Raw genomic sequence first — 15212 nt, 5'->3', positions numbered from 1 at the left:
TTTGTATATTTTCTTGTTTTGTTGTACAGCTTGATTGTCATCTTTTAAAAGCAATGCCTGTAGCCTGACCAGTGTGGCTCAGTGGTTGAGCATTGGCCTGTGAACCAGGAGGTCACGGTTTGATTCCTGATCCGGGCACATGCCCAGGTTTCGGGCTTGATCCCCAGTAGGGGGTGTGTTATGCAGGAGGAAGCTCAACAGTGATTCTCTCTCGTCCTTGATGCTTCTATCTCTCCTTCTCCCTTTCTCTCTGAAATCAATAAAAATATATTTAAAAAATATAAAAGGAATGCATGTAACATTTATTTCTTCTGTTACTTGTTACCATAAGCTTCTTCTCTTATCTTTCCCCATTAGAGAGGGCTGCATAAAGCAGTTTTATGCTTGCAGCTAATTTAATACATTTTTTAATTATATAAAATCCAAAAAGTAGATCAGAGAAAAGCAAAACTTAAATATTTATTGAATAGAATAAACAATTATGCCAATTAAACAGAAAAGTAAATAGTGAGAATAATACTTTACCAAAAACATAAAAGCTAACAGAAAAAGCAACAGCATTTTTTTTCGTTCTATAAGTAAAGGGGAAGATCAACAAAATTTATGGACCCTTCAACCCCCATGGATACATGAAAAGTGCTCAGCTTTCTGTTTTTCTGTAACTTATCATCAGTAATCAGTTAATTATATAGCAAGTACCTCTTATAAAGGTTGTAGGAAGCAGAAATAGGGTAGGAAGGAAATGATTGAGGAGTACTTTAAAAATCTATTTATATCAGATGATTTGCAGACCTGATGACAAACAACCTAGATTACCTAAGAAGAGGCAGATGCTACTATAAAGCCCCTAGCCATTCTTTAACACTTTTGAGGTACAAAAGTCCCTGAAAACTGGAAAGGCAAAGATGTGGCACTGACCTTTTAAAAAAGAAAAGGAAGTAGTTAAGGTAATTTGAGAAGTAGAAAATTATTTAATTTATAATGGCTTATAATAATAGTAGATAATCCAGAAAATGGATTTTGAATCATTCTGGACTTTGATTCTAGCTCAAAACCTATATTGCCCTTTTCTGCAAATGGCTAAAAGTAGAGTAGCTAGCAAATGACTGTGTGAAGGACTTAGGTGTTTCCAGGACAGGCTACTTTGATAGGGAGCAATAAATGAAATATTTTGTTTTGTCAAAAGTAAGGTTTTGATTGTGTCCCCAAAGACATTTCTGTGAATAGACAATAATTGGTTGGAACTTTTCATCTATACTGGCAGTCAGTTTTGGCCTGGGAGGATATATTAAATTATGTTTATTTTGCAAAAATATATTTCTGTGCTAGTTGCTGAGAACATGTGGAATGGTTCTGAACCATTAGGATTTTTTAATCTAAAAGGGCAGATAACTAAATAAACAAGTACAGTGTATAATAAGTAGATAAATGTCATCCTATAGACATATTTGATTTGGTTTTGTACCATTTTGAGTTTGAATACCTTTAGATTTATGCTTTACAGTCATCCTGTGCCCGCCTCCCCCCCGCCCCCAGTCACCTTGTCTGCCATACTACTTCATGTTACCTGCCTGGACCCTGATGGCATTTGGGTATTTGTATAAGGCACATATCCTAAAACTTTTTAAAAATCACATTAATGTAATATAATGAAAAAATCTAGTGAAAGTAGCCATGTCACTAAATTAATTTGAAGCATAAGCAAGCAAATATTTTTAATTTTTTGATTGATTTTAGGTACCAAATATAAGAATAAAATAATTTTCTTGATTCTTACACTGATGTCTAAAGTAGAGAAATAAAAACTCAGTCTTAAATTGACTCCTCTTTCTATCTGTTTTTATGGTCATACAGTAGTCCCCCCTTATCCTTAATTTTGCTTTCCGTGGTTTCAGTTTACTGCAGTCTAAAAGTATTAAATGAAAAATTTTGGAAAGAAACAATGAATAAATTTTAAATTGCGAGATGAAATCTTGTTCTGTCCTGGCCGGAATGTGAATCATCCCTTTGTTCAGCATTTCCATGCTGTAGTCGACTCTGTTATCAGGTTGCCTGTCTGTCGCAGTATCACAGTGGTTATGTTTAAGTATCTTTTACTTTACTTAATAATTCCCCTAAAGCACAAGAGTAGTAATGCTGAGATTTATTGTGTATTCCTGGTGGTTGCTTGTTTTGTGACTTTTCTGAATTAATTTTAGAAAGTCTGTACTCTTTATCACATGTGGCCACAGAAATTTATTGGTTAGCTTAGTGGCCAGCTTATGATTGGACACAATCATTAAAAATTTCTTAAAAGCCTGGGACCAATAAATCCCCGAGTCTTTGCGAAGGACTCTGTGTGCATTAGGGCATGCTTCAGTGCTCATCTGCTTTAACCTTCACTTCCTGCTTGCAAAGAGTTTCAAGGTCAACCATAGATGAGAGCTTAGGTCTTTCCTGAGCATGCACACAGCCCTACATGGCCTTCTAGATGTACATAGCCTTCTAGATTCCCAGGGATATGTCAGAGCTTTTCAGAGCCATCTATTGACATCTCATTCCTCAGTTTTCCCTTTTAAGCTTTTTGGTTAGCCTGTTGTGTGCCCTATTATCCACTGCTTAAGGTATTTGCGATGTTAAACAATTGTTTCTAATTGTTGTCAACAAATGTCCCCAGGGAATAGGCTTTTTGCCCTGGACAAGCCCCAATTCAGGTAATTTGGATTATTCAGTGTAAGAATCGGGCCTAAAATGGCAGTTGGACATCCCTCTGCCTAGGACATCCCTCTGCCCTATGTCTATAAAGACATCCCTGAAAGTGGGGTCTTCCAAGAACCACAAAGTAGGTCAAATGATAATTCTCTGGGGATATGGCTATGAAGGAACTCCAACCCATTCTGCTCCCTTGGGTGGCTGACAGGCTGCTGGCTTTCACCAGTTGTGAGATGTAGATTTTCAAGGGCACTGTAGAACTGGAGCAGGGGAGGGAGATGGAAACAGGGCATGTTAAAATGCTACAAAACTTGCTTTCTTACCAAGATTCAACTATTTTTTAAAAAATAAATGCTGCCTGCATTGCTACAAGGTTTGAGTTAATTTTTAGAATTCTGGAAAAGTTAGTTTGACCATTTTTGCTAGTTTTTAGTTGCTTTGTGGAGAAGAGAACGTGTAGAGATCCTTGTTCTGCTGTTTTTGCATCACTCCCTTTATTTCTTTTTTTCCTCCTCTGAGAAGTTAACTTTTCCCCTTCAACTTAAAACACCAGTAACCATTTTATTTCTTCTGTGGTAGTCCAACTTAATTCCCTTCAATGAGTCAGTGGATTGGGGTGGTCTTTGCATTCTTGACAACTTCTGTTTTTCTACTTCTTTTTCTTTTAAAGGTCTTCTTAGAGCTATGAGAACAATTCAGAATTAATAGCTCATAATTATCTTGTGACACAAAGACAAAAAAGGTGATAGTGAAGTTTGAAAAAAACAAAACAAGAGCCCTAGCCAGTTTGGCTCAGTGGATAGAGCATCGGCCTGTGGACTGAAAGGTCCCAGGTTTGGTTCCGGTCAAGAGCACATGCCTGAAATCAATAAAAATACATTAAAAGACACAAGAGAGTACTGCCAGCCAACAGGCAGTACTTTGAATAAATGACTAAAATATTAGACTAGTAAATAGCCTAATCTATGCTAATAAAAGGATAATATGCTAATTAGACCGGGTTGACCTGCCATCTTCCGGACGTCTGACTTCCTCCGGACAAAGCCATGGTGGTGGGGCCTGAGGTAGAGGCAGTTGGGGGCAAGATCAGGCCGGCAGGGGGTTAGGGGCAATCAGGCCGGCAGGAGAGGGCAGTTAGGGGCGATCAGGCAGGCAGGCAGGCAGAGGGGTTAGGGGCAATCAGGCAGGCAGGCAAAGGCAGGTAGGGGCGATTGGGCAGGCAGGCAGGTGAGTGGTTAGGAGCCAGCAGTCCCAGATTGCGAGAGGGATGTCCAACTGCCATTTTAGGCCCGATCCCTATGGACCAGCAGTTGGACATCCCCCAAGGGGTCCCCAATTGGAGAGGGTGTAGGCTGGGCTGAGGGGGACACCCCCCCCCCCCCCCGTGCACGAATTTTGTGCACCTGGCCACAAATATTTGCATAAATGACTAAAATATTACACCACAGAAAAATATGAAACAAAATTTAGAATTTAAGAAAACTTATTTTATTATCTGTTTTTATAACCGTTTCTTGTTGGTTGTTATTTTGTCCCCTGTCAGGATGCCCGACATGCAGCAGAAGGAGAAATATATACCAAACTTAATCAAAAAATTGATGAATTTGTTCAGCTTGCTGATTATGACTGGACAATGTCTGAGCCAGATGGAAGAGCTAGTGGTTATTTAATGGATCTTATTAATTTTTTGAGAAGCATCTTTCAAGTGTTTACTCATTTGCCTGTAAGTATAAATTTTTTTCAAAAAATTATAATTTTGCTTACTGAAGTATATTTTAGAATTCAATTTTAGTTTGATGTTTACTTGTTTAAGTCAACTTCCCAGCTATAATATATTTCCTCTTCCATTATTATAAATTACTTGTGAAGAATCCTAACTTACCCAATTGTTTGAAGTTTTAATTTGTTTTACTTTTTAACCAAAATATCTATAACTCTCTTCCCATCAAAACCAAAATAAAACTGTGAAATTGACAGTTAGACTTAAATAGAAATAAACTCTAATAGAAGCAGTTTTCATAAAAGTCAATGTAATCAATGGCTTTTCCAGTTAGAAAAGGCCAAGAAATTATTGGATATTTTTAGGCCAGAGATTAAAAGTAAAATAGGAGCATTGTTCTATCCTGATATATAGTCATAGTTCATCTAAATCTTGAACAATCAATTGATGAAACATTACCCCCCAAAAAACATTTAACAGGGACATTTAAATGTGAATAAGCTAAAACATTGGGTTCTTCAGCTGAGGAATACTAAGACCAAAGAGATAATTGTGGAATGAGCATGCTCTCTTTAGGTATATTCAAAAGTAATAGAACTGTTAAAATGTGAATGGAATAGTGTTTGTACAAATAAAATAATAAAAATAAAATAATAAAAAAATAGAAAAAAGTATTGATCTTTTTATCTCTTGATAAGATACAGCTGAATGCAAAAATAAAGTATTTAATTTGAAGCCTGCCTAACTGCCTCCAACTGTTTCCCTTGTTTAAAATGGGGAGGAAAAAGTTATTCTCCTCATCTTTTACTCTTGCCCTACCAGGAGTTGCTCCAAGGGCCCATTAGACTAGTTTAAGAAAGATGTTACTAAAAAATATTTTAAAAGGATATCTTAAAAAAATGTGTGTATATATATATATATATATATATATATTGGTTTCAAAGAGGAAGGGAGAGAGATTGAAATATTAATAATGAAAGAGAATCATTGATGGGGGCCAAGCCTGCAACAGGTGCATGTACCCTGACTGGGAATCAAACCATGATCTCCTGGTTGATACCAGTAGATCGATGCTCAACCATTGAGCCACGCCAACTGGGCTAAAAGAATATCTTCAAAGAGATTACAATGGTGGGTCTGTGCTAAAGAACTTAGAGAAGCTTACTCAGGGATGATATATTTTTAACTGCTGTACTTGAGTTAAAAAGGGGAACCTTTATATATATTTTATTTTTATATCAACTAATTTCTAAAAGTGTTCCTCATAAAATGCATTAAGTAATTGTTGAATTAATTTGAATTCATTTTGTCAGTGTAAATCTCCATGCTTCTAGCCAAAAGCAATCCTCAGGAATAAACAGATGCTCAATCAGTTGTTGGCTTACTGTCTTCTGACAGCTCCAGAGGCCTTTGTCTCTAATGTGTACCAGTTGCTCTCTGGAATTTTTAGATCATGCATAGCTGTTACCCTGGAACTTTCCTTCTCTACTCTCTGGGTTGAGAACTGTTTCCTGGATTCTTTGTGTTTTTATTATCTCACTGGTTGGTTTTGTTGAACTGCCTCAATAACTTCCTCCAAAGAGGGAAGTTCACTTTTTAAGTCCTTGCATATCCTAGAATACCTTCTTACCCCCTCATGTTTGATTAATAGTTTAGCTGGTTAGTTTGTTGCAAATAGCAGTTGTTAGGCTCACATGTGTCTCATGATGTCTTGTCTGGCTTAAAGATATTGTAAGTATGAATCAAAGCTCAGTGCACACTTATCTTTGATTTTATATTCTACATAAAATTTCACAAATGTCACTTTATTTCTAACTAGAGGCCCAGTGCATGAAATTCGTGCACTGGTAGGGTCCCTAGTGGCTGCTGGCTGGGGCCTCCCTTCCCCTGGCCAGCACCACCCACTAGTGAACTCCTGGAGGAACTCCCGGTCAAAGGGACAATTTGCATACTACACTTTTATTATATAGGATAGTTTGACTTAACTCAGCTATTAATAAATAAGTACGTGGACAGGGGGAAAAGATAGTTTAGCTGGTTATATAATTCTAGGTTGAAGAGCTTTTACTCTGGTAATTTCCTTTATATTCCTCTATTGTGTTTGGCCTCCACATTTTAGGATCTGTTTTTGAATCCTTAACATTCTGAAGTGTGATAGGAACATGTGGGAGATAGCTTTTATTTCATTTACTTAGCTCTTCACTCAGTGGCCCCTTTATCTAAAAAATTTTGTATCTTTTATAGAGTACAGGGAATCCCTTCTATTATTTTTAAGATAACTTTGTTCCCTCCATTTTTCTGTTCTCTCTTTCCTGAACTCTCATTAGTTAGATGTTAAAATTCCCAGATTGGTCCTCTATGTCTTTTATCCTTCTCTTCATTTCTTATTTATACTTCTTTGTTTTGAGAGATTTTCTCAATTTTATTTTTCAGTTCTTCTGTAGACTATATTATTAATTATACTTTTAATTTCCTAGGAATTACTTCTGTTTTTAAGGATTTTTTCATAGAATACTGTTTCTTTTTAAAAATAGATATATTATCTTTCAGATATCTGAGTATTAGAGGTTTCTTAAAGACATTTTCTGTTTCTTGAATTATTTCTGTTATGCTTAAATAGGTTTTGAAAATTTTATTGTGCTCATTTTCTTTTAGTAAGGAAGTCCTCAAGAGCTTATATGAGTTTACTCAGCTACTGTGTAAATACCCTATTTTTAAAAATACTAGTATATAGATTTTTATTGATTTTAGAGAGGAAGGGAGAGGGAGAGAGAGAGAGGGCTAGAAACATCAATGATGAGAGAGAATCATTAATCGGCTGCCTCATGCATGCCCCACACTGGGGATCTAGCCCATAACCTGGGCATATGCCCTGATCGGGAATCAAACCATGATCTCCTGGTTCATAGGTCGACACTCAATCACTGAGCCACACCAGCTGGGCAATACTCTATTTACTCTATTTTTTTTTTTAAATAGACTTTCCCCTTGAGTAGAAATCTGACTGGGAATTTTTAATATAAATTTTGGGGGCATTTTGCCTAGGGTGAGCAGGTGTGGAACTAGCCATGGAGTTGTGGTCTCCTCTCTTTGGGACCTACTTCATGGATGTGCAGTTTAGGAAGGTCCTGCATGTGACTCGATGCTTCATTCTTATTGTCTTGAAATTCTTAATAATTTTTAAGCAAGAAACCCACATTTTTACTTTGCACTGAATTCCACAAATTATGTAACTTTCCCTGCCTCTCTTTCCATTACCACCACACCATGCCTGGGAAATATAAATGGAAACATTAAAATGGTCTCTTCTGAGCCTATAAACTAAATATAAGTATAGTATTTATGTACATATATACATACATACATACGTATGCACACTTACAAATATCCTTTAACTTTACTTTTTAACAGCTGTAGATTAAATAGACTAGATCCTTAGTGCAGGTTTTATAAGTAAAATACCATCTTGAACAGGAAGATTGAGTACCAAAAAGCAAACAAAAATGTACCATCTGGCAGTTTTTGGCCAGATGGTGACAAAGAATTCATGTTTAGAAAGTTACTTGAGTTTTTGCAGAGAGGAACAATGCAGTTTTAGGAAAACAAATGGTATCTTCCCTTTAACCTGTGTTTCACAATAAACTCTGCATCCAGTCTGAGTTATTTTCCACCTCCCCCTGCATACCCATTTCACAGAGCATGTTAATCATATGTGTGCCTCTCACCAAATGAAGCCCTACTAGACTCTGGAGTCATCTTAAAAGTTTGAAACCTAAGTATAAATCCTTGAATGACAAAGGCCTATTACTCTGTACTATCTCTATGTATAAAAGCCTAAGTGACCATTGCACCAGGTCGACTGGTCGCTGTGATGCGCACTGACCGCCAGGGGGCAGATGCTCGATGCAGGAGCTTCCCCCTGGTGGTCAGTGCGCTCCCACAGCCAACCTCCCTCAGCCAGCCAACCTCCCTTGGTCCCTCCCCTGGGACTGGATGAGATGGCCCAATCGCCCAATCAGCCCTGCACCGGGCCTCTAGTATTTATATATATGGCTGTGTTTATAATATATCAGCTACAAACCTACATGTATTAAGATAGAGTCATTTGGCTTGGGTGACATTTGTCCATTTTACTAACAATGTGGAAACCACCTACATTATCTAATCTGGGAAGTTCTTTGCAAATTTTAAGTCATGCTTGGGTTGCAAAATAGTACATTTTAATGATGATATAACCTTGATACTCTTAGCTGGATTCTTAGGTAAAGAAATGAGGATGACTGTGCTATCACAAAGCTGTTGCTTTAATAATAGTTCCTGGAATGCTTCAGTTTTTCAACCTGAATTCTGTGGCTTGGCTATCTACTCAGTCACCACACGGGAAATTACATCTCTCTAAATTCCCTTGCTTTTCTTATATTTGCGAGTGAGAGAAATTATAGGGCCTTCATATTTTTAACAATTCCTTACTGAAACAGATGCCTGACTCCCACTTTGCTGTTACCAAGTAGATTTAAGAGTTTTGACTAACCTCTGTCAGCTCTCAGTCAGCACAGACTAGCGTCCTCCTCCTCCTCCTCCTTGGCCACAGTGCATGCAGCTTTCACCATTCTATCTAGATTTCTGATAGTATCAGTAGCTGGAAGCAGAGGCATTTCTTCAAAACCTTGACCTCTTCTAGACTTTTACTGCTCTGCTTGTCCTTGCATTATCTTTCTGCCTATTAAAATTAGTTGGATGCTATCATGGGACTACCATGACAGCAATGATACTTGCAGAAAGCTAAGAATTTGGGAATTATGTATCATCTAAGACCATGTTCAAAAGGTTGCTTAAAACAAAACAAAACAAAACAAAACAGAAAAAGGCCATCAAAGTTTGATGAGCCTTTGGTTGGGATAAGGAAATTTTAATTGAAATAAAAATATGCCATAAATTACAGGTGTCCTGAGATTTTCCCAGTTTGTGGAATTTCCTAACTTTAGGATAGTAATTGCATTCTATGTAAGCTGTGTGTGTGTGTGTGTGTGTGTGTGTGTGTGTGTGTGTCTATGTCTCACTATGATTAGAATTTGTTAGGAGGAGAAAAGCTTAAGAAGGGAGAATTCATAGTTGTGGGGATTGTGGTTAACTGATATAACCAGTTCTTTTGGGGCTATAGCTATTTAGATAGGAATGAGAGCATGAGAGGAATATAGAAGTGCAAAAGAAGTATTTTGGAGAATTTTGGGGGTGTTAGAGTGAGTATATTTTGATAAGCCTATGAATGTTTTTGGCATAATTTCAAAAATCTGTCTTCAAGATGGTGTTAAAGTTATTATTAAAACTCACTAAAGGAATTCATCTTGATATTTAAACCTTATAACTCATCTATTCTCTATTATTGGGAATCTGAGACATTTCAGTGTTATACATTACAGTGTTATACAGAGTCTTCAGCCAGAAAATAGATCAAAACCTATCTTACTATATAGAGGAATTATTGTGCATTTTTAAAATCATCATGGGGAAATTTTCATGTTTTAGACTAATGTTATAGGTATGTTTTTTCCCCCTGATTTAATAACATTCTTTCCATTAGAGCAAAATGTAGTTTCATACAGTAAAACTTTAGATTAGTGGTTCTTATATAAAATAGAAGGAAGAATAATAGATTTCTTAAATTAATGTCTATTTTTTAACGAGGCATCTTTTCTCATATTTCATTTGAGAATTTGTTTCTAATTTTAGTGTTTACTCCACATTTGATGAAAGTCCTCACTCTTTCAGTCTGTGTGTTTTCAAAGAACTGAAATAAGTTGTGGCTCTTTAGGAGACTGATTCATTAAAATACTTTCCTTCCTCTTTTGCCTTCCTTCTGAAAGACTATTTCACAATCTCATAACTAAATTTATATAGCAAACTGAGAGGCAGTGAGTTTGAATACTGTAGTATTTTATTGCTTTAATTTAAATAACTTTGAAAACAATAACTTTAGACAGCCATACAAAATCAGAATTAATAAATTCATTTTCCCTTGTTAGATTTAATTTTCAAGTTGATCACAATTTGATTTCGTTTTCTCACTATTTTCTGGCAAGAATTACATAACCTTTTAAAACAAAACCTGCCATCAATTTAAAGAATAATAAATACAGCAGAATATTTCCAAGTCTATATATTCTTTTTTACTTAAATAAAAAAGTAGTTTATTGTGCGAAGTTGACCTTTTATAGGGATATAAAGGAAAATGGGCTCTCTTGGGATCATTAAGGAAAGTAGAACAATACAGAATGGTTTGTGATTTCAAGAGCACGTTTTTATCTTAAATATACTTGAGAGAATGAAAGCAGTATTGAAAAATGCTTTTAAATAATTACTGTTGAAATCAAACCTTTTTTATTAGATCTTTGAAATAAGAGAATGGTGAGACAGAAATGAAAGCTTCAATGAAAATTTAAGTGTGTCAAATTAGTTTTTAAGCATTCTACATTTCTCCTACTATTATATTGGAGTAGATCTATCAAAACATTACTTTGAAACTAAAACAGTTTGAGTCATAATTAATAAAATGTGTTGTATTGTTGTTATCATGTCATTTTATGATATTTCAAAGGAAACAGTATCTTTAGCCTAATCTATAATAGTAAATTATTTTGGAAATTTGGCTTGACATACAAGCAGATGTGTTTTCTTGACTCCTTTTAAACTGAGGGTTGGTGGTTTGTGGTTTATTGTTCCTGTGATTGGCATTAAAAGCCTTATTTCACAGCTTGCAGCAAGGGACTATTGGGTAAAGAGTGGCTGTGTTCCACAAACTAAATTCAAAAAGTGTCAATCAAGGTCTCACATAGGTTACTTAGAGAATGAGTTTTCTTACTGATTTCACCAAATGTCGCCTCATGCTGTCTTTGATTGGCACAGCCTGGCAGGGAGGATGGATGAATCTGTCACCGACTGGTTAATTGTGTTGCTGGTCTCAGTCTGACATCAGGTCTTTGACTCTTAAGTGGCTCAATACAAAACAAATTAGCAGATTGTAGTCATATTTCTCATTCTATATGCTTTGACTTTGTTGAATGCAGTCCATAAATCATATTGACTGACACACAAGTAAATGATGAAAGCTGCTTTTGAGACATGGATCTAGAAAGCAGCACTGTGAAGGTGCCATGGAAGGATGCATATGGTTGACCCTCTGGGAATTTCCTAGGAGCCAAATGTCTCTTTACCACAATTGTTCTTAAAAGAAAAGCTTTTGGGTAATGCAAAAAGGCTCTAATATGTCAGCAGATTCTCTTTTACAAGTTCCTTTGAAATATAAGAAGTTTGTCTAAGGGTGTTCTCTCTTTGCAAGTTGTTTTTCAGCAAAATGTTAGAGCTGGGTAAAAAAGTAGTTACCTTTAAAAGTTGGCAGGTGTTTTTACTTATTTATTGAACTTTGTGTTGTTAAAGGGAAAGAAAATGTTAGTAATAGTTGCAATTAATTTTTCAGATGAGGGGAGCAGAAATTTCTAGGTACTTGAAATTTGTTAAATGTGCTATATTTTCTCAGTCATTTCACTTAACTATTTTGGCTTTGTTTGTTATAATGTTAAAAACCAAAAACAGAGCATCTCTATTTCTAAAGGTAATTGTAAGACTATTTAAATTATTTTTGTCCTAGAATGATATGTTATTAAGAACATCAACAATAATAGCAATAATAGTGTTCAGAAAGGGATGTTTTGATTATATCAAAGTATGCTAAGGGCTACAGGCATCAGAAATGAATTGCTAAAGATATTTTTTGGGTGTACAAAATATTTGGAAAATTAAAGTTTCCTATCTATATCTAAAAATAAGTATTAGATGAAATGTAAGAATTTTGTTTACCTTTTATAGTTAGGAAGTAGCCATTTTAAAAAATAATACATAATCTGTTAAAAAATTAAGAATCTGAGCCCTTGATATTAACTTCAATTTTGAGCTATGCAAAGAATGAATTTATTTCATTTAAGAACAATAAGTCTTTACTTAATATGCATAATTAAAGAAATTTAATATAGAATTTTATTAATGCATATGTCATTTAAACAAAGGCTAAATTCGTGTGTGTGCATGTGTATGTTTGTGTTCTCATTACCTCTTTCCACTAGATTTATAGAATAGCCTGTACTTCTGTATTCTTACCATCATTTTTGGCTCCAGTACTATTGCTTTATAGTCATTTGTAGCATCTGAACTCATGTTAAATTTTAAAGATCACCTTAAAATAATACCACTTACATTGTGCAGTGTGTTTGGTTATGAGATGAATATAATAGTAATTTTGTCTTGGCAATTTATTAATCTGCTTTTGTAGTTAGTATATTATAATAGCAACATAAGTAGGACATGGAGCTGATTTAATAGAGAAGTACATTAAACTAAAATGCACGAGTTGTTCCATTATGTCAAAATGACATTTCCATTAAGTATTCTTGAGCCTATTACATTGTAATTAAATTACATGACATTGATTTCTCCTTTTCTATTCCCCCCCCCCCATTCATATTGATATTATTCTGCTTTGGGAATGGAGCTGCATGCCTCCCAGACTAATTCCTCTCGGGTTTGAGGGATCTGGAAGCATGCTGGGTTTTGCATTGTTTGTTACATTCCTTTTTGGCAGTTCATCAGTATCTGTCAAATATATTGTTTGCATCGGCTTTAATCCCTAAAGTTTCTGATTGAGAAATTGACATTCCATTTCAGATACACAGTTTTTCACTGTGCATAATATCTACATGCTAAATACTCATTCATAAAAGTTGCTTGTTTCTCATCTGACTTTAAATGTGTAACTTGAACAAATGTAGTTCTAGTAAATATCACGAAGATATATTTATGTTATTTCTTTTCTAACACATCAACTCTATGTAAATATTTTTGTGTAAATATATTGTATCATATATGTTTGGAAGATATTTTGTAGCTAAAGAGTTTTTGTGGTAAGTAGGAAAAATAATTAGTAAATATCAGTGGGTAAATATTAGTTAATGCAAATGAAGCAAAACATGGTACATCTTCCAAAAGTCATTATTTCCAACCATATTTATAGTCTTTGAATCTTATTTTGGGAATTGGTCCACCACCAAATCACATAAATGTAGGTTGAAGATAGCCATTTTAGGAGCAGTATTACACTAGAAAACTTTGAGTCTTTACATTATTTTAAGCTTCTAGTTGAAAAATAAAGCCTGTGTAAAGAAACAATTTGTACTAAAAGTGACATTGTATTGTGATTCAGCTATGTAATCTAAAGGCTAAACATTTAAAATTATCATTTAAAAAATCATTTTGAGAAAATAGAGCCTTAATTAAAGCTATCAATTAAAGTTCATGTAGTGTTTTAGCAACTTATTTTAGTAGAAACTTGTCTAATGCTATGTATATTTAGTGAAAGAAAACCACAAGTACTTGTAGTTTTACTTAACTACATATTTCTTAATTATCAGATGATTTAGAAACTTATTTTTAAACCTCAATGTGGATCTGTAGGTGATTTTGAAGTCATTGGTAGGCAAGCCTTTTATTTCCCGATAATTGAAACTATAGTACAAACTAATGTTGTGATTAGAACTTATGACAAAGTATATTTTTAACTTAGTTAAAATGATAATAACTTAAATTATACTGTTTATTAACTTCCTTTATTCTGGCATGGTTAATTACATAAAGAAGAGCTTAACGAGCATGATATAAATAAAATGTCAATATAAGTTAATTTTATGTCATAACTATCATATTTTAATGTGTTTTAAAATACTTGAGACATTTCAAGAGATCTGAAATAATTTTTTACTTGTATTTTAATTTTCCTGCGTGGAATAAGAGTTTTAATGATATTTATGTCCTGAGAAGGATAAGTGAACAAGAATATTAATTCCAATGCTAAAAGGCGTAGCCACTCCAAATGCAGAGATAGAAAGACCAGTAGTTGCTCTTGTACCCCAAAAAAGGGAACAAAAGAATGCCAGGTATATAATATTTCTGATACTTTATGCGATATTTCGGTTTGTTTCTTTATTTGCTTATTTTTTGGTTTGGATATTTGTTTTAAACAGGGGAAAGTTGCCCAGACAGCTTGCATGTCAGCCTGCCAGCATCTGTCAACATCCTTAATGCAGATGCTACTGGACAGTGAGTTAAAACAGATAAGCATGGGAGCCATTCAGCAATTTAACTTAGATGTCATACAATGTGAATGTAAGTACCTTGTTGGTTAAATCTCATGCATTTCTAGGAATCTACGTTTAAATTATATGAAACAAAGGGCCTATAGTAGGATAGTTCAGAAAGGAGGGATGAGGCCTGATTGAGCTACACCTTCAGCAGCCTTAGAAGCAGCTTCCTTCCAGGAAGAGAAAACTCTTACAACTTCACTTTTAGGGTCGAGAGAGAGAGGCACTGGAATGGCAGTCTAAACAGGGATCATTGCAGAGATGATTCTGTTTCCCCCTTATTCTTCTTCTGGTCATTCTTGCCAGGACTCTCCAAATGTTTGTCACAAATGAATAAAATTATTCTAAGTTTGCCATTCTTATTTTCCCTGTAAGTAACTTTTTAGATATTTGCTAGAAGTATGATCTTAGGACTCTATGTTCCAAATGAAGCTTCTTTTATATACCGAATGTTTTGTTCTCTTCCCCAAAGAATTTCTCAAGCCTTTACCATTTTCATTGTTTTCCACTTTGTTTTCTTTAGGTAATGAGGTTGGCATATTCCATAATCTAATGTTGACATTAGCCAGTCGGCTTCATAACCAGATATGCTATTTGGTTATTAGCCTTGCCATATA

The 15212-nt window shown here is 34.9% G+C and overlaps 1 protein-coding gene across 5 annotated transcripts in view; it reads left to right on the top strand.

Annotated features, from left to right (window-relative positions):
- The window catches only part of EXOC6 (exocyst complex component 6), a 146555-nt gene that overhangs the window by 83316 nt on the left and 48027 nt on the right, over nucleotides 1-15212 (top strand). For all 5 annotated transcript variants that reach the window (XM_070432696.1, XM_070432695.1, XM_070432693.1 and 2 more), the window contains 2 exons: nucleotides 4235-4414; nucleotides 14479-14620. In XM_070432696.1, coding sequence (XP_070288797.1) covers nucleotides 4235-4414; nucleotides 14479-14620 — 322 coding nt within the window. The remainder of the gene's footprint in view (nucleotides 1-4234; nucleotides 4415-14478; nucleotides 14621-15212) is intronic.

This window comes from Myotis yumanensis, unplaced genomic scaffold, assembly GCF_028538775.1.
Source record: "Myotis yumanensis isolate MYYU_CA2020_CCGP unplaced genomic scaffold, mMyoYum1.0.hap1 SCAF_13, whole genome shotgun sequence".
In the NCBI taxonomy this organism is placed as follows: Eukaryota; Metazoa; Chordata; class Mammalia; order Chiroptera; family Vespertilionidae; genus Myotis; species Myotis yumanensis.
The sequence above is the reverse complement of the archived record's forward strand: the minus strand, read 5'-3'. Positions and strand labels throughout refer to the sequence as shown.